The sequence below is a fragment of the Rhamphochromis longiceps genome, linkage group LG9 (assembly GCF_057381845.1).
Source record: "Rhamphochromis longiceps isolate RC_006_pf linkage group LG9, R_longiceps_female_GT1.1, whole genome shotgun sequence".
Lineage (NCBI taxonomy): Eukaryota > Metazoa > Chordata > Actinopteri > Cichliformes > Cichlidae > Rhamphochromis > Rhamphochromis longiceps.
Window position 1 is genome coordinate 11,426,546 of NC_140565.1, and position 27,616 is coordinate 11,454,161.

At 41.2% G+C, this 27,616-nt stretch overlaps 5 protein-coding genes and 1 pseudogene across 7 annotated transcripts in view; 3 read left to right on the forward strand and 3 right to left on the reverse strand.

Annotated features, from left to right (window-relative positions):
- LOC146661770 (DIS3-like exonuclease 1) overlaps positions 1-6,978 on the reverse strand; it is a 34,780-nt gene extending 27,802 nt beyond the window's left edge. Inside the window, exons 1-3 of one of the 2 annotated variants that reach the window (XM_085418247.1) lie at positions 6,839-6,978; positions 3,937-4,093; positions 68-279 (exon numbers count right to left, since the gene is read on the reverse strand). In XM_085418247.1, the coding sequence (XP_085274373.1) occupies positions 68-92 (25 nt within the window). In that variant the 5' untranslated portion in view covers positions 93-279; positions 3,937-4,093; positions 6,839-6,978. Of the gene's footprint in view, positions 1-67; positions 280-3,429; positions 3,453-3,936; positions 4,094-6,838 lie in introns of those variants that run through there. The other variant, XM_085418248.1, reaches the window with a different exon arrangement.
- On the forward strand, positions 154-1,963 carry LOC146661771 (serine/threonine-protein kinase pim-2-like). The gene is made up of 4 exons (XM_085417863.1): positions 154-333; positions 1,349-1,421; positions 1,612-1,782; positions 1,872-1,963. Exons 1-4 carry the CDS (start codon positions 154-156, stop codon positions 1,961-1,963), a joined length of 516 nt encoding a protein of 171 aa, XP_085273989.1.
- On the forward strand, positions 6,826-8,594 carry LOC146661772 (serine/threonine-protein kinase pim-3-like; annotated as a pseudogene).
- Positions 8,595-8,599: 5 nt separating this feature from the next.
- On the reverse strand, positions 8,600-20,346 carry LOC146661773 (transcription factor 7-like 1-B). 2 transcript variants are annotated; one of them, XM_085418309.1, is made up of 9 exons: positions 19,789-20,346; positions 18,481-18,816; positions 18,259-18,380; positions 18,013-18,165; positions 13,604-13,815; positions 11,040-11,136; positions 10,714-10,870; positions 10,270-10,320; positions 8,601-8,740 (listed from the first exon to the last, which is right to left on the reverse strand). In XM_085418309.1, exons 5-9 carry the CDS (start codon positions 13,626-13,628, stop codon positions 8,720-8,722), a joined length of 351 nt encoding a protein of 116 aa, XP_085274435.1. In that variant the 5' UTR covers positions 13,629-13,815; positions 18,013-18,165; positions 18,259-18,380; positions 18,481-18,816; positions 19,789-20,346; the 3' UTR covers positions 8,601-8,719. The 2 variants fall into 2 exon arrangements, with proteins under 2 accessions (XP_085274436.1, XP_085274435.1); XM_085418310.1 differs by lacking the exon at positions 10,270-10,320 and having other exon boundaries at positions 8,600-8,740.
- Positions 13,690-15,503, forward strand: LOC146661774 (serine/threonine-protein kinase pim-2-like). The gene is made up of 4 exons (XM_085417865.1): positions 13,690-13,869; positions 14,885-15,065; positions 15,152-15,322; positions 15,412-15,503. The coding sequence occupies exons 1-4, from the start codon at positions 13,690-13,692 to the stop codon at positions 15,501-15,503; spliced, it is 624 nt and encodes a 207-aa protein (XP_085273991.1).
- LOC146661775 (TIMELESS-interacting protein-like) lies at positions 18,009-27,355 on the reverse strand. Its single transcript, XM_085417866.1, has 12 exons — positions 26,206-27,355; positions 26,059-26,104; positions 23,719-23,866; positions 23,170-23,260; positions 21,905-21,980; positions 21,474-21,596; positions 21,324-21,387; positions 20,357-20,541; positions 18,658-18,816; positions 18,481-18,552; positions 18,259-18,380; positions 18,009-18,165 (listed from the first exon to the last, which is right to left on the reverse strand). Exons 2-12 carry the CDS (start codon positions 26,059-26,061, stop codon positions 18,009-18,011), a joined length of 1,200 nt encoding a protein of 399 aa, XP_085273992.1. The 5' UTR covers positions 26,062-26,104; positions 26,206-27,355.
- Between the last annotated feature and the right edge of the window lie 261 nt (positions 27,356-27,616).

Consider the following 27,616-nt stretch of genomic DNA (forward strand, 5'->3'; position numbering starts at 1 on the left):
GCAAAGTGAAGGTAAATGTGCAAGACTTGAATTGTTTTTACATTAGTGGATTGCATGCAGCGTTCACCTGTGGAACGTCTGTGCCTCATCATCCACTTTGTTGAAATATTTCAGGATGATAACGGGAAGAATGTGTCAGTGGAAGTTGCCATCATGCTGAAGCTTGCAGCTGAAGCAGATGGATCAGTGGAAACATCAGCCCCAGTGTCTCTGTTGGAGTGGTTTGACTTTGGCAGAGAGCTGATCCTGGTGATGGAGAGACCTGTCCCCGCTGTGGACCTGGATAAATACATAGAAGAAAATGGAGGATTTTTGCCAGAGGACAAGGCCAAGGCAAGTTGACTTGCCTTAGAAGAGTCTTAGACTGTACATCATTCAATCAAAGCACAGAGTATTAGAGAAACATTAACCCATTGATTGATTATTGTCTTTTTCATCGTTTCCAGGTAGGGCTGGGCTATATCATACCATTCACGGTAATACCGGTGTAATTTTGGGCAACGATAGGAAAATGAAATATCGCGCTAGAATAGGTAAAACGCGCATGCGCAGTGCCTATGTTTACATACGCAGATGGCGGTGACGCAGAAAGAGAAGAGCAAAAGTGGATCGTTGAATGAAACGGATGAACCAGAACTGGTTTGTAAAAATGCTGCAACTTTAGTGGTGTGGAACTGGTTTAGCTTTCGTCCGTCAGATACACAACAAAGCACGATTTTTGGTAGCGCATGCTAGCGGGCCGCCGTTATTACCGTGTTGTTTGGAAAATACGGCACACTTAAAATCAATCCTTTGATTTTTCTGAAACTCGACAGTGCCCCTTATAATCCCGTGTGCCTTATGTATGAATTCTGGTTGTGTTTACTGACCTCAAAACGATTTTATGTACACGGCGACTTTGCTAAGCTACAAAGCCGCACCGCTCGATGGATTGTCGGAGCATTACGGCTATCGTAGGCAGGCGCCTCGCGGAGTGATACGTACTGCACCTCAACGTGATATTACCGTATTGTGTGTGTATAACCTCTTTTTAAGCTTTGTGGATATTTTACATGGTTATGCTGAGGATATGTCGGCCAATTTCCACTGGAAATGCCTTTTGGTTAAACTGTCAGCGAGGAATTTGCATTTGCACTGTTACATTTTTATATAACTTTAATGCACATAAAAAAACAGCTGCTTGTTTAAGTGAAAATACATTTATGGGGTTTTTTGCACTAATAAAGTTGTGGCGTTGTAAAGTATTTTGTCTAGTGTCAGTTATATCGTCAGTTATATCGTTATCACAACTTTTCAAATGTATATCGTGATAAATATTTTTGGTCATATCGCCCTGCTCTATTTCCAGGTCATTCTGAAGCAGCTGGTTGATGCTGCGAAGCACCTGGAGGATAAACACATCTTTCACCGGGACATCAAGAGTGAGAACATTCTAATTGAGACCGGCTCAGATGTACCGTTCGTATCATCGACTTTGGACTGAGCTGCTTTGTTAAGGAGCAGTCGCAGTACCGCGTCTTCTATGGTAACATATTCTGCTCTTGCTCTTCACAGATGTCACAATTTTCGCCTTTTGTTTTAGAAGAAATTGCAATTGTGTCTGTTTATTAGGTACAGAAATTTACTCCCCTCCCGAGTGGTACGGGCGCAGTTGCTACAGGTGTGGACCCACCACGGTATGGCAAATGGGAGTGGTTCTGTACGAAGCGCTTCATGCCGGGGACTTTAACACCACGAGCTTCCTCAAAAAGCGCCTGAAATTCAAAAGACATCTGTCCAAAAGTAAGAAAACGTCACACTTCAAGACTGACTGATGGCTTGGACCACTGGAACTATCATCTTCATGTTTTTTCTCTTTCCTTTCTTTCCAGACTGCCGGGATTTCTTGGACGCGTGTTTAACCAAAGTCCCGGAGACGCGGCCGACGCTGGAGGAGCTACAGCATCACACTTGGCTGAGATAAGCCTATCACACACACACACACAAACACACACAATTCAGACGTTATCATTTATGTGTGATGTATGAATTACCTTTCTTTTTTTCAGGAAATAATTTTTTTTAAATTGGCCCACTTTAAATTTCAGTGTTTTGGAATTCCTGTAACCCCCCCCCAGCCATCCCAGGAAAGGGGATCTCTCTTTGAATGGGCTTTCCCGAGGTTTCTTCCCGTCAGTCTGGCCCCCCCAGGGGAGTTTTTCCTCGTCTTCATAGAGAGCTTGGGCTGGCTCAGGAGCTCCATCAAAACTGTCTTTATTTAATTACTCTAATGTAATCATATACTTTAAAGTAATCAAATAAAAGACAGTAAAAATCTGAAGACTTGAAGTAAACTTCCATTAAAATAAAACTTGTTTAATTCATCTTTGCTGAGGATACTGTGTTATTACTATTTCAAGGATTATGTCAGAACACCGGATACTGGTACCCATCCCTACCCATCACTAGGGAACAGAACAAACCAGACATCAATTACAACAAAAATGACACTGACCCAGCCAGCATGACTCGTCTGCCTTAAGAAATGTTTAGCAATATTACAAATTGGGTGATATGCCTTAAAGTAGCTTCTCATGTGTTCAGCATTGTCAAAGGCTACATTTTAATTAAAACCACAATCTAGTAATGTTCTGTCTTTAACCTTCCTAATTTGTTTTTTGTCCTAACCTAATACTAAATTGCCAGTGAAAACAAAAGTTACATAAATAAAGAAGAGTAAAGAAAATTACGGTCTTTTTTTATTGTAACAGTTTACCAGTGTACAGTTTGGTTTGTGACATATCTATCTAATAGACTCCAATTTGTGCATGTAAATGGAGAGTCCTCTTCACACACTGAGGTTAATTATGGAGTTCCACAGGGTTCAGTGCTAGGACCAATTCTGTTTACATTATACATGTTTCCCCTAGGCAGCATCATTAGAAGACATAGCATAAATTTTCACTGCTATGCAGATGACACCCAGCTCTATCTGTCCATGAAGCCAGATAACACACACCAATGAGTTACACTGCAGGAATGTCTTAAAGACTTAAAGACCTGGATGGCCGCTAACTTTCTGCTTCTTAATTCAGATCAAACTGAGGTTATTGTACTCGTCCCTGAAAAGTTTAGAAATATGGTATCTAACCAGATTCTTACTCTGGATGGCATTACCTTGGCCTCCAGTAACGCTGTGAGGAACCTTGGAGTCATGTTTGACCAGGACATGTCCTTCAACGCACATATTAAACAAATATGTAAGACTGCGTTCTTCCATTTGCGCAACATCTCTAAAATTAGAAATATCCTGTCTCAGAGTGACGCTGAAAAACTAGTTCATGCATTTATTGTGTGAATGTGTGTGTGAATGGGTGGATGACTGGATATGTAAAGCGCTTTGGGGTCCTTAGGGACTAGTAAAGCGCTATATAAATACAGGGCATTTACCATTTATTACTTCCAGGCTGGACGACTGTAATTCATTATTATCAGGATGTCCAAAAAACTCACTGAAAAGCCTTCAGCTAATCCAAAATGCTGCAGCAAGAGTCCTGACAGGGACTAGAAAGAGAGAGCAGATTTCTCCTGTTAAATCCAGAATTGAATTCAAAATCCTGCTCCTCACATACAAGGTCTTAAATAATCAGGCCCCATCTTATCTTAATGACCTTGTAGTACCATATCACCCTATTAGAGCACTTCGCTCTCGCTCTGCAGGCCTACTTGTTGTTCCTAGAGTATTTAAAAGTAGAATGGGAGGGAGAGCCTTCAGTTTTCAGGCCCCTCTTCTGTGGAACCAGCTTCCAGTTTGGATTCAGGAGACAGACACTATCTCTACTTTTAAGATTAGGCTTAAAACTTTCCTTTTTGCTAAAGCATATAGTTAGGGCTGGACCAGGTGACCCTGAATCCTCCCTTAGTTATGCTGCAATAGACGTAGAGTTACACACTTACTCTCTGTCCCACCACTGCATTTACGGCTGCATTTCCAGGGATGTTGAGTTCAGCAATGACCTTTGGCCTCTGCTCTTTGAGATAGAGCATGAAGGCATTTGGCGGCTTCTTGACGTATGGCCCATCTTCATCCTGCTGGGCTGGGCACTTTCTTTTTCTTCAGGAATAAAACACAGAGTAAGAGCACATGTTAGCACTGTGTACAACTGTGAGGGAAGCAGTTCAAAAACACGAGACAAGCTGTAAAACTGAATGAAATCAGGCACCATTAATGGATCATTACAATAATTCCTGCAGACATCTGCAAACAAATGACAGATACTTGCAGATCAGTGAACCAAAGCAGCCGAGCAAACTTAGTTTGGAGTGGAGGTGTTAGGTGGAGGAGCAGGAGTGACATACTCATACATCTGTACACCGTTCCTACACAGATGAAGGGAGACAGATATGAGATAACAGGAAGAAGTTATGAATATAGAGATGTTCAGCAGCTGTGTTCACTCCAGTGTTTGTGTGTTTTACGTACAGTACTCCAACAGGACGCAGGTTCTGGAGCACACAAAACACACAACAGGTGACGAGACAAGCTGCAATACTATCATCTATCCACTAGGTGGAAGAATTGATCAGTAGAAAGAGGAGATGTGCTCAAAACGACATTCATACATAGATTTATTCTTCTTAGTTAGTCTTAAGAATTAGGATTCACTGACAGTGAAGAAGTTTCAGACGTGCACTCGCGTTTCCCCTTTTGCCTTTTCCTGCTCCAGCCAAGTCCTCCGCCTGCTCGACATCTCTCCTATTACCTTTTATTACGCTTGCACTCATGCCTTTGCCTTTCACCACTTCAAAACTGCGCCTTCTTCAATATTACCTTCATATGCTCTCTTTGCTTTTCGCCTTCCTCACTACACTAAGTACCATTTTTTAACGCTGTGTACTCACTCTTGCTAAAGTACATGTGAACAGATCTTGAAGAAAAAAAACAAAACAAAACATACTTTTCTTTTCTCTTCTGATACTATTGAATGATCCTAACAGAAAAAAAACAGAGTTAACACTGACTTAATAAAAAAGTGTTATATTTTATCTCAGATAAACTAGTCAGTGTTTATTAGTGTTTGCTCAACTAGAAGTCTTCATAGTAGCATCCACACATCAAGTCTTTAAACAAATAATGAAAGGATAATGAAAGAAAGTTTAATGTGAAATTACTGAATTATATGAAATGCCAGAGTGTTTTTCTTTAAACTACTTGGGACACTGCCTTTTAGTGATGTCACTAAAAGGCAAGGTTCTAATGTTGTGTTGCCATAGACTCCGGAGTTTACTTTTAAAGCTCACTTACAGAACTGACTTATACAGCTTAGTTAGAAAAGTCAAGCATCCAGACATTTGAAGGACTATTCACTCATTAAGGTGACATTTTCTATTTTAAAAATTAAGATGAAAAAGGAAACAAGAAAAGTTACGACTGAGGCAGATAAGAAAGATCCAGGAGATCAAAGTAAGTAAAAAATAAAATCCCCTAAATAACAGAATGTACATTTCTAACAATGTTGAGGCTCTGTGTATAAAATGATTCATTTTTAGAGGATTTAAATCCTGGTTTTGATTGAAACTAACCTGAGTGCAACATGTCTAATCAAAGAAAGGTTACTGGGGCACTTTGTCTTTTGGTAAAATAATGTGACAAGTTTATTCTTGGACTGAGCAGTGAAAACAGAGCAACAAGTGTCATCAGTATCTAGACTTAGTAGACCTGGTATGGACTCGTTTTGGTGTGTTTTTTATCAAAAGGATAAACTTGTTATTATATTGTAAGCAATACTAATTTAAAATTCAATGACATCAAAATCCTTCTAGTCCTGATGTCGAGCGCTCTTTTTCACTAATGTGTTGTTGTTGTTTATAGATTGTAAGAGCAGGATGGCTAAAAGAAAGGCCAGTCCTGAAAAAACGACCCCCATAAAAAGAAGGAGGGTCACTGAGCAGGCTGGTCCTTCCACCAGCTCAGATGCTCATGTGGTCGGGGGAGTCAAGCGAAAGGTCCAACAAGATGAAGCGGGGACAACCAATACAGCAAAAAAGCGTAAACTTCTTGAGCATGTGAGCGGTGACAAGGGGCAGGCATCTTCCTGGTTGGACACTGGTAAAGGTAGGCTAATTAGTTGAGTGAGGGGTAGATTAAGTGTACATCTGGTTGCTAGTTTGAAGATATTAGTGTTTGGGAGATATTTGTGTCTATTATCTAATAAGCTGATGTGCTTTTGGTGTTTTCCACATCTGCAGACTGCAGCATAGAGATTTCAGAGAGCTGCAGTAAAAACAAAAAGGCTGGCAAAAGGAAAGCTGCGGGAGACACCAGGGACCCACCTAAGAAAAAGAACGTGGACCAGGACAAAACCAAAACCGTTGCCAAAAAGTCAGTGGCTGAACAGAAACGTAAGTAGCAAGCAGCTTAGCTTTTATATTCAGGTGAAGAGCAAAATGAACATTTAGGGTACAGCAGAGAGTAATTTGTGTGACAGCTGTAGTAAAACCCAATTTGTGTTTGTCTGTTTAGGTGACTTCCAAGCAAGATACGTGGAGGAGCACCGGCTTGGAGAAGGAGGCTGTGGAGCAGTGTTTGCTGGCTACCGCATAAAGGATCATTTACCAGTAAGTGTTCAGATGGTGGTAGTAAGACAGGCAGTAATGCAGATAAGGGATAATATCGTAAGCTGAGATGTATGCTGTTTTACACCTTTAATGATGTCATACTGAGGAAATGCTCATCAATGCCCTGTGTCTTTTAGGTGGCCATCAAACACATCCCAAAGGGGAAAGTGTACTGCAAAGTGAAGGTAAATGTGCAAGACTTGAATTGTTTTTACATTAGTGGATTGCATGCAGCGTTCACCTGTGGAACGTCTGTGCCTCATCATCCACTTTGTTGAAATATTTCAGGATGATAACGGGAAGAATGTGTCAGTGGAAGTTGCCATCATGCTGAAGCTTGCAGCTGAAGCAGATGGATCAGTGGAAACATCAGCCCCAGTGTCTCTGTTGGAGTGGTTTGACTTTGGCAGAGAGCTGATCCTGGTGATGGAGAGACCTGTCCCCGCTGTGGACCTGGATAAATACATAGAAGAAAATGGAGGATTTTTGCCAGAGGACAAGGCCAAGGCAAGTTGACTTGCCTTAGAAGAGTCTTAGACTGTACATCATTCAATCAAAGCACAGAGTATTAGAGAAACATTAACCCATTGATTGATTATTGTCTTTTTCATCGTTTCCAGGTAGGGCTGGGCTATATCATACCATTCACGGTAATACCGGTGTAATTTTGGGCAACGATAGGAAAATGAAATATCGCGCTAGAATAGGTAAAACGCGCATGCGCAGTGCCTATGTTTACATACGCAGATGGCGGTGACGCAGAAAGAGAAGAGCAAAAGTGGATCGTTGAATGAAACGGATGAACCAGAACTGGTTTGTAAAAATGCTGCAACTTTAGTGGTGTGGAACTGGTTTAGCTTTCGTCCGTCAGATACACAACAAAGCACGATTTTTGGTAGCGCATGCTAGCGGGCCGCCGTTATTACCGTGTTGTTTGGAAAATACGGCACACTTAAAATCAATCCTTTGATTTTTCTGAAACTCGACAGTGCCCCTTATAATCCCGTGTGCCTTATGTATGAATTCTGGTTGTGTTTACTGACCTCAAAACGATTTTATGTACACGGCGACTTTGCTAAGCTACAAAGCCGCACCGCTCGATGGATTGTCGGAGCATTACGGCTATCGTAGGCAGGCGCCTCGCGGAGTGATACGTACTGCACCTCAACGTGATATTACCGTATTGTGTGTGTATAACCTCTTTTTAAGCTTTGTGGATATTTTACATGGTTATGCTGAGGATATGTCGGCCAATTTCCACTGGAAATGCCTTTTGGTTAAACTGTCAGCGAGGAATTTGCATTTGCACTGTTACATTTTTATATAACTTTAATGCACATAAAAAAACAGCTGCTTGTTTAAGTGAAAATACATTTATGGGTTTTTTTGCACTAATAAAGTTGTGGCGTTGTAAAGTATTTTGTCTAGTGTCAGTTATATCGTCAGTTATATCGTTATCACAACTTTTCAAATGTATATCGTGATAAATATTTTTGGTCATATCGCCCTGCTCTATTTCCAGGTCATTCTGAAGCAGCTGGTTGATGCTGCGAAGCACCTGGAGGATAAACACATCTTTCACCGGGACATCAAGAGTGAGAACATTCTAATTGAGACCGGCTCAGATGTACCGCGTGTTCGTATCATCGACTTTGGACTGAGCTGCTTTGTTAAGGAGCAGTCGCAGTACCGCGTCTTCTATGGTAACATATTCTGCTCTTGCTCTTCACAGATGTCACAATTTTCGCCTTTTGTTTTAGAAGAAATTGCAATTGTGTCTGTTTATTAGGTACAGAAATTTACTCCCCTCCCGAGTGGTACGGGCGCAGTTGCTACAGGTGTGGACCCACCACGGTATGGCAAATGGGAGTGGTTCTGTACGAAGCGCTTCATGCCGGGGACTTTAACACCACGAGCTTCCTCAAAAAGCGCCTGAAATTCAAAAGACATCTGTCCAAAAGTAAGAAAACGTCACACTTCAAGACTGACTGATGGCTTGGACCACTGGAACTATCATCTTCATGTTTTTTCTCTTTCCTTTCTTTCCAGACTGCCGGGATTTCTTGGACGCGTGTTTAACCAAAGTCCCGGAGACGCGGCCGACGCTGGAGGAGCTACAGCATCACACTTGGCTGAGATAAGCCTATCACACACACACACACACAAACACACACAATTCAGACGTTATCATTTATGTGTGATGTATGAATTACCTTTCTTTTTTTCAGGAAATAATTTTTTTTAATTGGCCCACTTTAAATTTCAGTGTTTTGGAATTCCTGTAACCCCCCCCCCAGCCATCCCAGGAAAGGGGATCTCTCTTTGAATGGGCTTTCCCGAGGTTTCTTCCCGTCAGTCTGGCCCCCCCAGGGGAGTTTTTCCTCGTCTTCATAGAGAGCTTGGGCTGGCTCAGGAGCTCCATCAAAACTGTCTTTATTTAATTACTCTAATGTAATCATATACTTTAAAGTAATCAAATAAAAGACAGTAAAAATCTGAAGACTTGAAGTAAACTTCCATTAAAATAAAACTTGTTTAATTCATCTTTGCTGAGGATACTGTGTTATTACTATTTCAAGGATTATGTCAGAACACCGGATACTGGTACCCATCCCTACCCATCACTAGGGAACAGAACAAACCAGACATCAATTACAACAAAAATGACACTGACCCAGCCAGCATGACTCGTCTGCCTTAAGAAATGTTTAGCAATATTACAAATTGGGTGATATGCCTTAAAGTAGCTTCTCATGTGTTCAGCATTGTCAAAGGCTACATTTTAATTAAAACCACAATCTAGTAATGTTCTGTCTTTAACCTTCCTAATTTGTTTTTTGTCCTAACCTAATACTAAATTGCCAGTGAAAACAAAAGTTACATAAATAAAGAAGAGTAAAGAAAATTACGGTCTTTTTTTATTGTAACAGTTTACCAGTGTACAGTTTGGTTTGTGACATATCTATCTAATAGACTCCAATTTGTGCATGTAAATGGAGAGTCCTCTTCACACACTGAGGTTAATTATGGAGTTCCACAGGGTTCAGTGCTAGGACCAATTCTGTTTACATTATACATGTTTCCCCTAGGCAGCATCATTAGAAGACATAGCATAAATTTTCACTGCTATGCAGATGACACCCAGCTCTATCTGTCCATGAAGCCAGATAACACACACCAATGAGTTACACTGCAGGAATGTCTTAAAGACTTAAAGACCTGGATGGCCGCTAACTTTCTGCTTCTTAATTCAGATCAAACTGAGGTTATTGTACTCGTCCCTGAAAAGTTTAGAAATATGGTATCTAACCAGATTCTTACTCTGGATGGCATTACCTTGGCCTCCAGTAACGCTGTGAGGAACCTTGGAGTCATTTTTGACCAGGACATGTCCTTCAACGCACATATTAAACAAATATGTAAGACTGCGTTCTTCCATTTGCGCAACATCTCTAAAATTAGAAATATCCTGTCTCAGAGTGACGCTGAAAAACTAGTTCATGCATTTATTGTGTGAATGTGTGTGTGAATGGGTGGATGACTGGATATGTAAAGCGCTTTGGGGTCCTTAGGGACTAGTAAAGCGCTATATAAATACAGGGCATTTACCATTTATTACTTCCAGGCTGGACGACTGTAATTCATTATTATCAGGATGTCCAAAAAACTCACTGAAAAGCCTTCAGCTAATCCAAAATGCTGCAGCAAGAGTCCTGACAGGGACTAGAAAGAGAGAGCAGATTTCTCCTGTTAAATCCAGAATTGAATTCAAAATCCTGCTCCTCACATACAAGGTCTTAAATAATCAGGCCCCATCTTATCTTAATGACCTTGTAGTACCATATCACCCTATTAGAGCACTTCGCTCTCGCTCTGCAGGCCTACTTGTTGTTCCTAGAGTATTTAAAAGTAGAATGGGAGGGAGAGCCTTCAGTTTTCAGGCCCCTCTTCTGTGGAACCAGCTTCCAGTTTGGATTCAGGAGACAGACACTATCTCTACTTTTAAGATTAGGCTTAAAACTTTCCTTTTTGCTAAAGCATATAGTTAGGGCTGGACCAGGTGACCCTGAATCCTCCCTTAGTTATGCTGCAATAGACGTAGAGTTACACACTTACTCTCTGTCCCACCACTGCATTTACGGCTGCATTTCCAGGGATGTTGAGTTCAGCAATGACCTTTGGCCTCTGCTCTTTGAGATAGAGCATGAAGGCATTTGGCGGCTTCTTGACGTATGGCCCATCTTCATCCTGCTGGGCTGGGCACTTTCTTTTTCTTCAGGAATAAAACACAGAGTAAGAGCACATGTTAGCACTGTGTACAACTGTGAGGGAAGCAGTTCAAAAACACGAGACAAGCTGTAAAACTGAATGAAATCAGGCACCATTAATGGATCATTACAATAATTCCTGCAGACATCTGCAAACAAATGACAGATACTTGCAGATCAGTGAACCAAAGCAGCCGAGCAAACTTAGTTTGGAGTGGAGGTGTTAGGTGGAGGAGCAGGAGTGACATACTCATACATCTGTACACCGTTCCTACACAGATGAAGGGAGACATATGAGATAACAGGAAGAAGTTATGAATATAGAGATGTTCAGCAGCTGTGTTCACTCCAGTGTTTGTGTGTTTTACGTACAGTACTCCAACAGGACGCAGGTTCTGGAGCACACAAAACACACAACAGGTGACGAGACAAGCTGCAATACTATCATCTATCCACTAGGTGGAAGAATTGATCAGTAGAAAGAGGAGATGTGCTCAAAACGACATTCATACATAGATTTATTCTTCTTAGTTAGTCTTAAGAATTAGGATTCACTGACAGTGAAGAAGTTTCAGACGTGCACTCGCGTTTCCCCTTTTGCCTTTTCCTGCTCCAGCCAAGTCCTCCGCCTGCTCGACATCTCTCCTATTACCTTTTATTACGCTTGCACTCATGCCTTTGCCTTTCACCACTTCAAAACTGCGCCTTCTTCAATATTACCTTCATATGCTCGCTTTGCTTTTCGCCTTCCTCACTACACTAAGTACCATTTTTTAACGCTGTGTACTCACTCTTGCTAAGTACATGTGAACAGATCTTGAAGAAAAAAAACAAAACAAAACATACTTTTCTTTTCTCTTCTGATACTATTGAATGATCCTAACAGAAAAAAACAGAGTTAACACTGACTTAATAAAAAAGTGTTATATTTTATCTCAGATAAACTAGTCAGTGTTTATTAGTGTTTGCTCAACTAGAAGTCTTCATAGTAGCATCCACACATCAAGTCTTTAAACAAATAATGAAAGGATAATGAAAGAAAGTTTAATGTGAAATTACTGAATTATATGAAATGCCAGAGTGTTTTTCTTTAAACTACTTGCCTTTTAGTGATGTCACTAAAAGGCAAGGTTCTAATGTTGTGTTGCCATAGACTCCGGAGTTTACTTTTAAAGCTCACTTACAGAACTGACTTATACAGCTTAGTTAGAAAAGTCAAGCATCCAGACATTTGAAGGACTATTCACTCATTAAGGTGACATTTTCTATTTTAAAAATTAAGATGAAAAAGGAAACAAGAAAAGTTACGACTGAGGCAGATAAGAAAGATCCAGGAGATCAAAGTAAGTAAAAAATAAAATCCCCTAAATAACAGAATGTACATTTCTAACAATGTTGAGGCTCTGTGTATAAAATGATTCATTTTTAGAGGATTTAAATCCTGGTTTTGATTGAAACTAACCTGAGTGCAACATGTCTAATCAAAGAAAGGTTACTGGGGCACTTTGTCTTTTGGTAAAATAATGTGACAAGTTTATTCTTGGACTGAGCAGTGAAAACAGAGCAACAAGTGTCATCAGTATCTAGACTTAGTAGACCTGGTATGGACTCGTTTTGGTGTGTTTTTTATCAAAAGGATAAACTTGTTATTATATTGTAAGCAATACTAATTTAAAATTCAATGACATCAAAATCCTTCTAGTCCTGATGTCGAGCGCTCTTTTTCACTAATGTGTTGTTGTTGTTTATAGATTGTAAGAGCAGGATGGCTAAAAGAAAGGCCAGTCCTGAAAAAACGACCCCCATAAAAAGAAGGAGGGTCACTGAGCAGGCTGGTCCTTCCACCAGCTCAGATGCTCATGTGGTCGGGGGAGTCAAGCGAAAGGTCCAACAAGATGAAGCGGGGACAACCAATACAGCAAAAAAGCGTAAACTTCTTGAGCATGTGAGCGGTGACAAGGGGCAGGCATCTTCCTGGTTGGACACTGGTAAAGGTAGGCTAATTAGTTGAGTGAGGGGTAGATTAAGTGTACATCTGGTTGCTAGTTTGAAGATATTAGTGTTTGGGAGATATTTGTGTCTATTATCTAATAAGCTGATGTGCTTTTGGTGTTTTCCACATCTGCAGACTGCAGCATAGAGATTTCAGAGAGCTGCAGTAAAAACAAAAAGGCTGGCAAAAGGAAAGCTGCGGGAGACACCAGGGACCCACCTAAGAAAAAGAACGTGGACCAGGACAAAACCAAAACCGTTGCCAAAAAGTCAGTGGCTGAACAGAAACGTAAGTAGCAAGCAGCTTAGCTTTTATATTCAGGTGAAGAGCAAAATGAACATTTAGGGTACAGCAGAGAGTAATTTGTGTGACAGCTGTAGTAAAACCCAATTTGTGTTTGTCTGTTTAGGTGACTTCCAAGCAAGATACGTGGAGGAGCACCGGCTTGGAGAAGGAGGCTGTGGAGCAGTGTTTGCTGGCTACCGCATAAAGGATCATTTACCAGTAAGTGTTCAGATGGTGGTAGTAAGACAGGCAGTAATGCAGATAAGGGATAATATCGTAAGCTGAGATGTATGCTGTTTTACACCTTTAATGATGTCATACTGAGGAAATGCTCATCAATGCCCTGTGTCTTTTAGGTGGCCATCAAACACATCCCAAAGGGGAAAGTGTACTGCAAAGTGAAGGTAAATGTGCAAGACTTGAATTGTTTTTACATTAGTGGATTGCATGCAGCGTTCACCTGTGGAACGTCTGTGCCTCATCATCCACTTTGTTGAAATATTTCAGGATGATAACGGGAAGAATGTGTCAGTGGAAGTTGCCATCATGCTGAAGCTTGCAGCTGAAGCAGATGGATCAGTGGAAACATCAGCCCCAGTGTCTCTGTTGGAGTGGTTTGACTTTGGCAGAGAGCTGATCCTGGTGATGGAGAGACCTGTCCCCGCTGTGGACCTGGATAAATACATAGAAGAAAATGGAGGATTTTTGCCAGAGGACAAGGCCAAGGCAAGTTGACTTGCCTTAGAAGAGTCTTAGACTGTACATCATTCAATCAAAGCACAGAGTATTAGAGAAACATTAACCCATTGATTGATTATTGTCTTTTTCATCGTTTCCAGGTAGGGCTGGGCTATATCATACCATTCACGGTAATACCGGTGTAATTTTGGGCAACGATAGGAAAATGAAATATCGCGCTAGAATAGGTAAAACGCGCATGCGCAGTGCCTATGTTTACATACGCAGATGGCGGTGACGCAGAAAGAGAAGAGCAAAAGTGGATCGTTGAATGAAACGGATGAACCAGAACTGGTTTGTAAAAATGCTGCAACTTTAGTGGTGTGGAACTGGTTTAGCTTTCGTCCGTCAGATACACAACAAAGCACGATTTTTGGTAGCGCATGCTAGCGGGCCGTCGTTATTACCGTGTTGTTTGGAAAATACGGCACACTTAAAATCAATCCTTTGATTTTTCTGAAACTCGACAGTGCCCCTTATAATCCCGTGTGCCTTATGTATGAATTCTGGTTGTGTTTACTGACCTCAAAACGATTTTATGTACACGGCGACTTTGCTAAGCTACAAAGCCGCACCGCTCGATGGATTGTCGGAGCATTACGGCTATCGTAGGCAGGCGCCTCGCGGAGTGATACGTACTGCACCTCAACGTGATATTACCGTATTGTGTGTGTATAACCTCTTTTTAAGCTTTGTGGATATTTTACATGGTTATGCTGAGGATATGTCGGCCAATTTCCACTGGAAATGCCTTTTGGTTAAACTGTCAGCGAGGAATTTGCATTTGCACTGTTACATTTTTATATAACTTTAATGCACATAAAAAAACAGCTGCTTGTTTAAGTGAAAATACATTTATGGGGATTTTTGCACTAATAAAGTTGTGGCGTTGTAAAGTATTTTGTCTAGTGTCAGTTATATCGTCAGTTATATCGTTATCACAACTTTTCAAATGTATATCGTGATAAATATTTTTGGTCATATCGCCCTGCTCTATTTCCAGGTCATTCTGAAGCAGCTGGTTGATGCTGCGAAGCACCTGGAGGATAAACACATCTTTCACCGGGACATCAAGAGTGAGAACATTCTAATTGAGACCGGCTCAGATGTACCGCGTGTTCGTATCATCGACTTTGGACTGAGCTGCTTTGTTAAGGAGCAGTCGCAGTACCGCGTCTTCTATGGTAACATATTCTGCTCTTGCTCTTCACAGATGTCACAATTTTCGCCTTTTGTTTTAGAAGAAATTGCAATTGTGTCTGTTTATTAGGTACAGAAATTTACTCCCCTCCCGAGTGGTACGGGCGCAGTTGCTACAGGTGTGGACCCACCACGGTATGGCAAATGGGAGTGGTTCTGTACGAAGCGCTTCATGCCGGGGACTTTAACACCACGAGCTTCCTCAAAAAGCGCCTGAAATTCAAAAGACATCTGTCCAAAAGTAAGAAAACGTCACACTTCAAGACTGACTGATGGCTTGGACCACTGGAACTATCATCTTCATGTTTTTTCTCTTTCCTTTCTTTCCAGACTGCCGGGATTTCTTGGACGCGTGTTTAACCAAAGTCCCGGAGACGCGGCCGACGCTGGAGGAGCTACAGCATCACACTTGGCTGAGATAAGCCTATCACACACACACACAAACACACACAATTCAGACGTTATCATTTATGTGTGATGTATGAATTACCTTTCTTTTTTTCAGGAAATAATTTTTTTTAAATTGGCCCACTTTAAATTTCAGTGTTTTGGAATTCCTGTAACCCCCCCCCAGCCATCCCAGGAAAGGGGATCTCTCTTTGAATGGGCTTTCCCGAGGTTTCTTCCCGTCAGTCTGGCCCCCCCAGGGGAGTTTTTCCTCGTCTTCATAGAGAGCTTGGGCTGGCTCAGGAGCTCCATCAAAACTGTCTTTATTTAATTACTCTAATGTAATCATATACTTTAAAGTAATCAAATAAAAGACAGTAAAAATCTGAAGACTTGAAGTAAACTTCCATTAAAATAAAACTTGTTTAATTCATCTTTGCTGAGGATACTGTGTTATTACTATTTCAAGGATTATGTCAGAACACCGGATACTGGTACCCATCCCTACCCATCACTAGGGAACAGAACAAACCAGACATCAATTACAACAAAAATGACACTGACCCAGCCAGCATGACTCGTCTGCCTTAAGAAATGTTTAGCAATATTACAAATTGGGTGATATGCCTTAAAGTAGCTTCTCATGTGTTCAGCATTGTCAAAGGCTACATTTTAATTAAAACCACAATCTAGTAATGTTCTGTCTTTAACCTTCCTAATTTGTTTTTTGTCCTAACCTAATACTAAATTGCCAGTGAAAACAAAAGTTACATAAATAAAGAAGAGTAAAGAAAATTACGGTCTTTTTTTATTGTAACAGTTTACCAGTGTACAGTTTGGTTTGTGACATATCTATCTAATAGACTCCAATTTGTGCATGTAAATGGAGAGTCCTCTTCACACACTGAGGTTAATTATGGAGTTCCACAGGGTTCAGTGCTAGGACCAATTCTGTTTACATTATACATGTTTCCCCTAGGCAGCATCATTAGAAGACATAGCATAAATTTTCACTGCTATGCAGATGACACCCAGCTCTATCTGTCCATGAAGCCAGATAACACACACCAATGAGTTACACTGCAGGAATGTCTTAAAGACTTAAAGACCTGGATGGCCGCTAACTTTCTGCTTCTTAATTCAGATCAAACTGAGGTTATTGTACTCGGCCCTGAAAAGTTTAGAAATATGGTATCTAACCAGATTCTTACTCTGGATGGCATTACCTTGGCCTCCAGTAACGCTGTGAGGAACCTTGGAGTCATTTTTGACCAGGACATGTCCTTCAACGCACATATTAAACAAATATGTAAGACTGCGTTCTTCCATTTGCGCAACATCTCTAAAATTAGAAATATCCTGTCTCAGAGTGACGCTGAAAAACTAGTTCATGCATTTATTGTGTGAATGTGTGTGTGAATGGGTGGATGACTGGATATGTAAAGCGCTTTGGGGTCCTTAGGGACTAGTAAAGCGCTATATAAATACAGGGCATTTACCATTTATTACTTCCAGGCTGGACGACTGTAATTCATTATTATCAGGATGTCCAAAAAACTCACTGAAAAGCCTTCAGCTAATCCAAAATGCTGCAGCAAGAGTCCTGACAGGGACTAGAAAGAGAGAGCAGATTTCTCCTGTTAAATCCAGAATTGAATTCAAAATCCTGCTCCTCACATACAAGGTCTTAAATAATCAGGCCCCATCTTATCTTAATGACCTTGTAGTACCATATCACCCTATTAGAGCACTTCGCTCTCGCTCTGCAGGCCTACTTGTTGTTCCTAGAGTATTTAAAAGTAGAATGGGAGGGAGAGCCTTCAGTTTTCAGGCCCCTCTTCTGTGGAACCAGCTTCCAGTTTGGATTCAGGAGACAGACACTATCTCTACTTTTAAGATTAGGCTTAAAACTTTCCTTTTTGCTAAAGCATATAGTTAGGGCTGGACCAGGTGACCCTGAATCCTCCCTTAGTTATGCTGCAATAGACGTAGGCTGCCGGGGATTCCCATGATGCATTGAGTTTTTCCTTTCCAGTCACCTTTCTCACTCACTATGTATTAATAGACCTCTCTGCATTGAATCATATCTGTTATTAACCTCTGTCTCTCTTCCACAGCATGTCTTTATCCCATCTTCCTTCTCTCACCCCAACCGGTCGCAGAAGATGGTCCCGCCCCTCCCTGAGCCTGGTTCTGCTGGAGGTTTCTTCCTGTTAAAAGGGAGTTTTTCCTTCCCACTGTCGCCAAAGTGCTTGCTCATAGGGGGTCATATGATTGTTGGGTTTTTCTCTGTATCTATGAAGCGCCTTGAGGTGACTTTTGTTGTGATTTGGCGCTATATAAATAAAATTGAATTGAATTGAATTGAATTATCTGAGGAAGAAGCAGAGTTGGTTTGTTTCCAGCTGAAATCATCCAGGCTCAGGAATTTGAATCGATCCACATCATTTCTGCTTGAACTAGAGAACATGAGTGTCGACTTACATTTGGTCTGTGAGACACATGTCATAGTGACAGTATTTGGGTTAATATGGCATTACTCACCCTGGTCGCATTTCTTCAATATCAGGCACCAAGTTCAGGAACTCGTTCTTTGCAGCCCGCGCAAGGTAGGAGGTCTCCAGAGTGGGAACCATCGGGAAGTTTTCACAGTCTGAGCAGGAGGGACTGGAGGCACGTGAGCTGTTCTCAGGGGTCCTTTAACACAAATCACACCAAGTTAGAATCAAATGGATAACCTGTCAATAACCGTTTGCAGATCGAGGTCAATGTTCCTAAAAATATGTTTACTTCTGGCCCATGGAGCCACAGCGCGAGTCCGAGAGAGAGGGGCAGGTAGAGGAAGGGGTGAGGGTGGCACTGCTGAAGCTCGTCACGGATGGATCACGTCCGATCGGTGAGATGAGAGAAAGCTGAAGTGAAACAACAGCAGGATGAGGTAGACGTCAATATAGGAACTCCCTGATGTGACACAGAAAGGCTATTTTTTTATTTCTTTGTATTATTTCTCACCTTGCAGTCACTGATGCTGTTCACCAGCTGGTTGTATTCAGTATTGAAGGTGTGTGTCAGAAGGCGCAGGCACTACAACACAACAGGAACAAGACCGAGCAGAGAAGGAAGAAGGCAGCAACAAGAACGCCCACTAAGCCCACGTTTTTCTCACCTTGGTGGCCAGCTCCTTCTCACGCTTTCAAAGGTGGTGCTGGAGATCTGCGAGGAGGCGGAGGTGGACGTGGACAGAGTGCTGGAGCTCACGCTGGGGGACAGAGACTCACTCAGGGACTTGGTGGTGGGAGCTGTTCCCACGGGAGCCGCCACTCCCAGAAGGTGACGGGTCTTTTCCACCTGGAAGAAAGATGGGGGCTAATGTGAGGTAGGGAGAAGAGGGGACGTTAGTCATGTAAAGGCCATAGGTGAGGGTAGGGACGTAGATCGACCGGTAAATTGAGAGCTTCGCTTTTACACTCAGCTCCCTCTTCACCACGACGGACCGGTGCAGCGTCCGCATTACTGCAGCTGCAGCCCCAATCCGTCTGTCGATCTCCGGCTCCCTTCTCCCATCACTCGCGAACAAGACCCCGAGATACTTGAACTCCTCCACTTGGGGCAGGAACTCATCCCCGACTCATCCTATATTTCCGTTTTTATATTTCTAATGTTTGCCTTGTTTTCTTCACTGTCTGGTCTGCCTCTGTCTTGCCTGTATGGATGCATTTACACCGAAATGTCCCCAACAAAGGATGTTTTAATTCACCACTATTCCAGTGAAACACGAGTCTCCCATCTTCCTGCTACCAGTCTGGAGTTTTTGTTCACCAAAGCACACACCAACTTCATACTGACGGACAGATCACTGCCCTTTTGCCGCCTTGTCTGACCGTGTTTTGTGGCTGTGGTTCACTTCACCTCACTCTTCCCCATTCTTGTCATTAAATCAGGCTGTTCTGCAACCATGGCAGCCATTCACTCTATGGCTTTATTCATGGTGTATTTTACCCCTTCACTAAAGGCCGTTCTCGTTTCCAACATTATATTTGCAGTGTTCGTCTATCTATCTATCCGGTTGTTCAGTGATGACGCGACGAATCCTACTTCCGGGTCTAAAGTAGTCTGCGTTTAATATGGCTTTTGTGTTGTTAACATGTTTAATGTTATGTATTTTCTTCTATTTGATCTCAAAAAGCTCCTAAAACAGTCAGTGATCCCTGTTGACCTCCCTCGGCTTTTATTACCGCTAATCATTTATTTAAGCTCAGTTTTTAAAACCTTACGATGTAACTACAGCCCAGCCCATGCAGCAGTATATGAATGACTAACCTCGTATTGTGGATGGATTATCTCAGTTGTTCTCCTGGCTGAAGTTTGGTCCTTTTACAGCATCCTGCCATGCGATTACATTTGTTTCTGACCACCGAGAACACTCACGTTAACTTTTATCGAGTGGAAAAAAAAGTTAGCTTGTTTATATTATGCTAACATAGCTATGTCGCTAGCGGTCACGTAGCACATCATTATATACCAGCTAGCCCAACTTCAGTAACCCTACAAACGTCACTGCTGTTTAGTTTTCTGTCTTCATTTATGCTGGAAGTGATAACAGAGCTGTATGTTTTAATTTGTTTCCAAAACCCCGCAGTCAGGACATGCTATATTGTATTTAGATAGAAGCTAGCGAGCTAACTCCCTGCTAACTTCTAACTCCATTAAATGTCATAAATTCCGTTTTCATGGATGCCTGGATGTTAAACTCAATTGTTACACCTGGTAGAGCAGAACGCTGATCATTTTATTAAAGATGAAAGACTTTAGACAGTTTTTCAACTCTCAGTAATGCCACAGTGATCGTTTGATATATGGACCTGCAGCGGAGTTTAGACCCAGACACGGCTAGTGACGTCAGACTGAACAACCGGATACGTTTCTGCTGCTCTTCGGTCAGAGAGGGAGTAGGTGGGGGAGCGAGGGCTTCGGCAATCTGCCCTTGGGGAGCATTAATAAAACTCTCTCTGCTGAACAGATCAGGATCCCCAAATGTTTCCAGTTCACGTTGTACCTCTTCGTCACCAGCACCTGAACACAATTTCAAGCAGTGCTGATAATTAAGTCCTGTGGAATATGGCAAGTATTTCCTATGTGCACCTGCAGGTGTGAATCCACCGTAGGGCTGTTCGATACAACGATATATACAAAAACGTCTATTTCATTTTACGCTATCGTTTGTTTCGTGGTGTCGCAAAATAAACTGTTTACGGCAATATTTCTTCATGGTTCTGATGTCACTGTAGTAAAGTTCTCTCTTTCTCTTATATATAACCACACTACGGACGGACAAGCGCCTGTTTTTATGCGTTGTCGTTAGCAACAACGACGGTAAAACCATCGCGTGTCCGCTTGTTTATGTTCCACATAAACCTTTCAGAATAAAGCTCAAGATCCTGTTGAGGCTTTTCAAAATAAACGGAATCACGTGAAAGAGCAGAGTGTTTACGGATGAGAAGTAAAACAGAGCCGCCAGGTGCTAAAAAATAAACCTTAGACTCAAACGTTAGAACAGGCTTTCCCCCGCAGCACGCCGTGTAATAAATACTCACAAAGAAAACGGCGCCGTTACAACTTCTGTCTAAAAATGTGTCGTTTCATGCATCGGTTAAAACACTCGACTCCAGCTACATGACGCGCAGCTGGAAACACTTCACGCAAGTCGAGATTCACAGAATTGACAGAAAATGTTACATTTCTGTGATTTATATCGTTATCGGACGATAGAATTCTTATATCGGGAGATGAGACTTTGGTCATATCTCACAGCCCTAGTCCACCGTATCCCCATCAGTAATGATTTTTCTTCTTACCATCTGTACTTGTAAAATCTTCATGTGTCAGGGGCATGTCCAGTCGTATTCGTTTAAGACATGTCTATAGAAGAATGAGTAAAAAATTACAAATTCTGAACATTAGGAATCCCACACGCTTGCAGGAAATATTCTACTGCTTCCTCTCACCTGCACTTCCTTTTTGCTGCCGAGCCTTTCCACTTTGTCAATAAAATCTTCAAATTGCAATTTGGGGTACAACCTGTGGGCCCAGTTCTCCATCTTCTGCATCAGCAGCTGCAGGTCTGCAGCCTAATGGGGCAAACATCAAAAACAGCGAGTAGTGATATGAAAGAGGGCTGTGTGTGATAGGACGCTTCTTCTTCCCACTAAAAAATGACTTCCAGTCATTGGAACAAAAGACATCTTAATTTGGTAAACCAACCTCTGGTTCCCCTCACTCATTTTTGACCACGACAGAAAGGGCAACTTTTGACCTTTTAGTCTCAAACCAAATTTAGGACATCTAATTAAAAGCTGACAGGCCAAACAGATTTAGCTCAAAAACCAATGTTCATTCACATCTGGTAATTGGTGGGACAGATGTTATCATATCCTACCTCGTGTCCTTTGCCTTTGAACTGGATATTGTCAAAGAGAGTGCCCAGAGCTGGAAGCCCTCGATCTGATATCAGCCTGGGAAAAAATATTAAGACTAAGTTAAACCATTAATGGATTACAAGCAGGGTTAGCAGCACATCCAGGCGTATTTGGCTTATCCAATTCAGGATCGTGGATGGCTGAAGCCCATCCCAGCAGCCAGGTCGCCAGCCTGTCACAGGGCCAACACAGACAGACCCTCTGAATGGAAATGTCAGTGCCTTCAGATGTACCATGTTCAGAAGGCAGTAGCTTGTTGGGGGGGGGTAGGGTGTTTGGTTTTCAGGGTGCCCACAACCTTTCTTTTCCTACCTGTTTGTACATAAGGCAGTATAATGAGAAATAGTCAAATTTCTCCATCTAAAAATAAAAAATAAAAAATTGCTATATATATATATATATTTATAGCAAAGTTGCAATTAATTTGAATATTTTATCAAATGAAAATCTATGTTTTTCTTTAATACAGCTTGCAAGTTTTATCCTAAGTATAATCGACGTTCTTACTTAAAAGCTTATTTAACATCCTTTGATTTAGTATAACTTAGTTCTGTCCAGGAACATTGTGAACAGAACAGTAACAGAGGAGTGCCACTGGAACACCCACTGGGAGACTACTGGGAACGAGCCTGACTTATGGTTGGCAATACTAACCAGGTTCACACTATAGGTGTACAGAGACTGGAAACATCTTTCTCACACACATCCAGGGATGTCTCCAACACTCTGACAATTTTCAGTCTGGGAATTTTGCCCATCCAAATGATGAAAACAACAATGGTATTAGAGTCTTTCTTCTTTAAATGACTGGCAGAGTGAAGCTGCACCATCATCACACAGATGCAGTCATTTGTACCCGCCGCTAAAGCGTAAGAAGACGCTGCAGTACTCTGCGAAACGACAGGTGTCGCCACTCAGATAATATCACATCACTTTTTTTGTGCAAAGTTCTTTCCACAAACTTACGTTTTCAAACATTTGCAACAACTCTGTGTGTCAGTGTGTCTCTGAGCCTCTGTGCACGATTATTAGTGAAACGGTGATAAAAACCAGTGCAGTCACAGACTCGTGTTCAACCTGGCTGCAACACTGACAGTCTGCACACGTCAATCAATGATTTTGGCCTCCTTGTGTCCCAGCTCACACAAGATGACATCAAATTCCTATTTAAATGCGCATTTTAATGCATTTCAACCCTCTGTCGTGATATAAATGTCTTTGCTACCTGTGGGAGTCCAGCTTGGGTTGGGGTCTCTTCACGCCTCTCCTTTTAGCAGTAGGGACATCAGCCAGCTGTGATACCTCACCTTCATCTCCTGCATTGAAAACACATGACAACAGGATGTGTTTCTAACTCATTCTGTTGGCAGCGTGGCAAACTTCAAGCTTATCTTTAAATCCAGACAAATTATAGACTGGAGGTTACAGAAGAAATGTGCTGGTTTGAACAGTATCTGATAGGTTTCATTTGCTCACGCAAACAAAAACATGTGTGTTGTTATTGTTAGAAACATCCAGTCTCAGAGAGATGCTGAAAAACCAGTTCATGCATTTGTTAATTCTAGGCTGAACTAACAAATTCATTATTATCAAGCTGTTCCAAAAAGCTTTGTGGAAGGACTATGAGAGGTTGTATTTCTCCCACATTAGCCTTTTTTCCTGAATCTTATTTTTCTATGATTCTTCATTAAACCATGAATTTAAAATACAAAGTTCTGAATCATCACATCTTAAAGACCTCATAGTAATCCTGTAAGAGCACAGCAGCATCTACCATCTGCAAAAGGGTCTCCTTCCTCCTGGCCTCCCCGGCCTGGGGAGTGTGGTGGTGGGAGTGGGGGGAAAGCTTCATCCTCTATGCCGTCATAGTCAGGAATGTCCTGCGGGCTATTTTCCTGTGGGTCAACCATGGTGAGTCGGTCCTGGAGACAAAGTAAAAGACGTGTGAGCCCCAGTCGTCAACAGCATCAGCATTAAGTTACATGAATTTAACTGCAAGTTGAAAAAATGACATTTATTTCTGTAAGAGTAATTCTTTACTGTGTTACAACATCAACATGAAAACCTAAAAAAAACTGGCATTTACTTTTTTCTTTTTTTACATCAACAGGAGGAGCTGTACAGACACTCATCCCACCTGGAATTATACCCCAAATTCAGAAATGTACTATTATGATACATTAATGGTCCATTATGTTTGTTTCACAGTTATATACATAATACAATTTATAGATTTGTATATATTTACATTCTATCAGGGATGAACTGGTTGTGAACCTTTGGGCTGATAATGACATTTAAAAGTTACAATTTGGATGAATTATTACTGCGATACTTCTTTTGGACTCTGTAGTACCACAGAAATATCATTAAAGTAACAGGTTTGTTTTAAAGTCTTTCAGCTGTTCCGTAAGCATCATCGTCATCATCATTTATATAGCACTTTAAAAACACACCTGGCAGACCGAAGTGCTGCACAATACAAATGTAGTAATAAAATAGCAAAAAACAAACATAGCAATAAAGTAAACTCTTGAGCCAAAATGATGTGACACAACTAGGGCTGCCACAAACGATTATTTTGATAGTCGACTAGTCACCGATTATTTATGCGATTAGTCGACTAATCAGATCATCATCCACTGGACATAAAACTACAGCTTATTGCACCATGCAGCATATGCTCTTATATAACTATCATTAGCTTATAGCTTTAAGCTTTTAAGGTGCTAACTAAAAATAAAGACAAGATGATAGTTTATTCAATTTTAATGAAATTTGCAGATTGTTTCGGTGAAGTTTAATAAACTCCTTGCTATCTAAAATATAACAGGACAACGGAGTATATTCTCCAGCATCTCACACTTCTGATAATCAGTTGTCTGCTTGACGTTTATTCAGCTGTGTAAAAACTATAACTTTAATCTCAGACAAACCGATTTACTCAGGAACAAATAAAATACTAAAAAAAAAAAAAAGCCAAACAACAACATTTTTAATTTATCTAAGTGACTCATATATATTTAACCTGAGTAGCGAAAGACGGCGGTGGGTTTGAAAACAATTTGCCTGGAGTCCGGTGTTCTCACCGTGCTAGTGACCTAGCCCCCGGCTAGCTATCGAGCTAGTGGGTAACAGACGACTCTGAAAACGTCAGAGCGCTTTTGAAAATATGTGGTGTCCTGATAAACTGAGCTGATATTTGAGGTTTACACAGCTACATTCTCGGCTGAAAATATGTTAAACGTTTATTTTGTGACCCAGAAAGAATAATAAGAGTAATATTAAAACTAACTAGCTGCCGCCATTGTTGGAAACTGAGCTGGGCCGCGCTATGAATTCTGGGACACAGCTGCTGCTTCTTCTTCTTCTTCTTCTTCTTCTTCGGGGTTTAACGGCAGCTGGCATCCTTGTACATGCAGTGCTGCCATCTTCTGTTTCAGTCCGTTATTACACTCTTAAATCCTGCTACTTATTCCTGCGTCTTTTGGGATCTTACAAAGCTTCAAACGACGCGTCGACTATTAAATCAGTCGTCGACGATTTTGATAGTCGACGTAATCGTGACTAGTCGACAAATCGTGGCAGCCCTAGACACAACACAGACACAAAAGGAAATCTTCTACATTGTTTTGCTGTTCACACAAGTTCTAATGCTACCCTTTGTTTCTGGAAGGAGACGATTTTCTGTCCAGTATTAAAGTTCAAAGAACAGGGTATCCGTCTCCAGTGGGCTGCTAAACAAGTTTACCAGAAAAATCAGACCCACGGTCATGTTGTGTCACTTTGAGTGATTAGTCAGCAGCAATAACAGGGAATGACAAACTGACAGACTTTGGATATAAAACAAACAATTTAAACATTTAGAAGTTAAACATCTTCTCGGATTCCTTTTGCTGCACATGTCTATGTATGTATTTGCTGTACAGTGTCATTTGTTTGGAACATTAATCTTGATGTATACATAAACATTTGATTTAAAAAACGTGTTTAAAAATGAACACTGACACAATTAAACACAACACTGGTGCACGGTGACTGCAAACAGAAGCAGCTGCTTGTATCCTCCTGTGGATACAAACCAGCAAGAACTCATAAGATCTCTGTCACTTACCATTAATGAAGTTTGGCTTTTATTAATAAACAGAGAGCACGGATATCTATGGAAGAAATATAGTATCATCAGAATTCAAGTATTTTTAGACATTGAATTTATGACACTGAATTTTTATCCTCCAAATTTCCCTGCAAAAATATTCACCTGCAAATATTCACCTGCAAAAATTCACCTGAAAAAAATTCACCTGCAAAAATTCACCTGAAAAAAATTCACCTGCAAAAATTCAACTGCAAAAGTGATGAACTTTAATGACCCAAGCCAGAGCAATCAGCACCAGATCGAGTCGAGTGGCTCTCAGCCAATTAAATTACGCTGTTTGATCACATGACACCGTTAGCCAGCAGTGTGTCTCCTAAAAGAGAGCTGTTTAAAGGTGAGTGATTAAGTTTTTCTCCTAAATAGAGATCATTACAGAACGCCTAGTCCTACTTAAAATCCCATTTATTATTATTATTTTTTTTTATCATCTACTCGAACTAAGGAAAACGTTTGACTAACTCAAAGACAATTTCCACGCCTCCCCTGCCTGACTGCAGAGGCAGTTTTGAATTTAGGAGCGCCAAGATGGCAGCGGCAAACCCTGGCGGCTCTCCGGTGAGTGTATATATATATATTTTTTTTATCTTCAAGTTTGTCTTTTGAAACCTTAATTTTATTTAAATCCGTTGCTCACGTATAAAGTACACAGACGGGGTCTTTGCTCAACTCGTCTGAGGCGTGTCTCACTAAGCGCTACATGCTAGCATCCTGCTAACCGAGCTACCCTTTACATGCTGTGCTTTAGAAAATAGGATACTCGTTAAAAAAAAATACTCCGCAGATATCCGGTTGTTCAGTCTGACGTCACTAGCCGTGTCTGGGTCTAAACTCCGCTGCAGGTCCATATATCAAACGATCACTGTGGCATTACTGAGAGTTGAAAAACTGTCTAAAGTCTTTCATCTTTAATAAAATGATCAGCGTTCTGCTCTACCAGGTGTAACAATTGAGTTTAACATCCAGGCATCCATGAAAACGGAATTTATGACATTTAATGGAGTTAGAAGTTAGCAGGGAGTTAGCTCGCTAGCTTCTATCTAAATACAATATAGCATGTCCTGACTGCGGGGTTTTGGAAACAAATTAAAACATACAGCTCTGTTATCACTTCCAGCATAAATGAAGACAGAAAACTAAACAGCAGTGACGTTTGTAGGGTTACTGAAGTTGGGCTAGCTGGTATATAATGATGTGCTACGTGACCGCTAGCGACATAGCTATGTTAGCATAATATAAACAAGCTAACTTTTTTTTCCACTCGATAAAAGTTAACGTGAGTGTTCTCGGTGGTGAGAAACAAATGTAATCGCATGGCAGGATGCTGTAAAAGGACCAAACTTCAGCCAGGAGAACAACTGAGATAATCCATCCACAATACGAGGTTAGTCATTCATATACTGCTGCATGGGCTGGGCTGTAGTTACATCGTAAGGTTTTAAAAACTGAGCTTAAATAAATGATTAGCGGTAATAAAAGCCGAGGGAGGTCAACAGGGATCACTGACTGTTTTAGG

Bases quoted from the DNA above. Each gene is read 5' to 3' on its own strand.
- LOC146661771 (XM_085417863.1), top strand. From the start codon at position 154: ATGCTGAAGCTTGCAGCTGAAGCAGATGGATCAGTGGAAACATCAGCC. The intron at 334-1,348 runs GCAAGTTGACTT...CTCTATTTCCAG, and splicing joins TGCCAGAGGACAAGGCCAAG to GTCATTCTGAAGCAGCTGGT. The intron at 1,422-1,611 runs GTGAGAACATTC...TCTGTTTATTAG, and splicing joins CTTTCACCGGGACATCAAGA to GTACAGAAATTTACTCCCCT.
- LOC146661773 (XM_085418309.1), bottom strand. From the start codon at position 13,628: ATGATGAGGCACAGACGTTCCACAG. The intron at 10,321-10,713 runs GTAAGTGTGTAA...CTCTCTTTCTAG, and splicing joins ATGCAGTGGTGGGACAGAGA to TCCCTGTCAGGACTCTTGCT. The intron at 8,741-10,269 runs GTGAGTTTTTTG...TGTGTGTGATAG, and splicing joins GATTAGCTGAAGGCTTTTCA to GCTTATCTCAGCCAAGTGTG.
- LOC146661774 (XM_085417865.1), top strand. From the start codon at position 13,690: ATGCTGAAGCTTGCAGCTGAAGCAGATGGATCAGTGGAAACATCAGCC. The intron at 15,066-15,151 runs GTAACATATTCT...TCTGTTTATTAG, and splicing joins GCAGTACCGCGTCTTCTATG to GTACAGAAATTTACTCCCCT. The intron at 15,323-15,411 runs GTAAGAAAACGT...CTTTCTTTCCAG, and splicing joins CAAAAGACATCTGTCCAAAA to ACTGCCGGGATTTCTTGGAC.
- LOC146661775 (XM_085417866.1), bottom strand. The intron at 21,981-23,169 runs GTAGCAAAGACA...ATTTTTTCCCAG, and splicing joins CCCAAGCTGGACTCCCACAG to GCTGATATCAGATCGAGGGC. The intron at 18,817-20,356 runs GTGTCTGGGTCT...TCTTTCTTCCAG, and splicing joins TCAGTCTGACGTCACTAGCC to GTGGAAAAGACCCGTCACCT.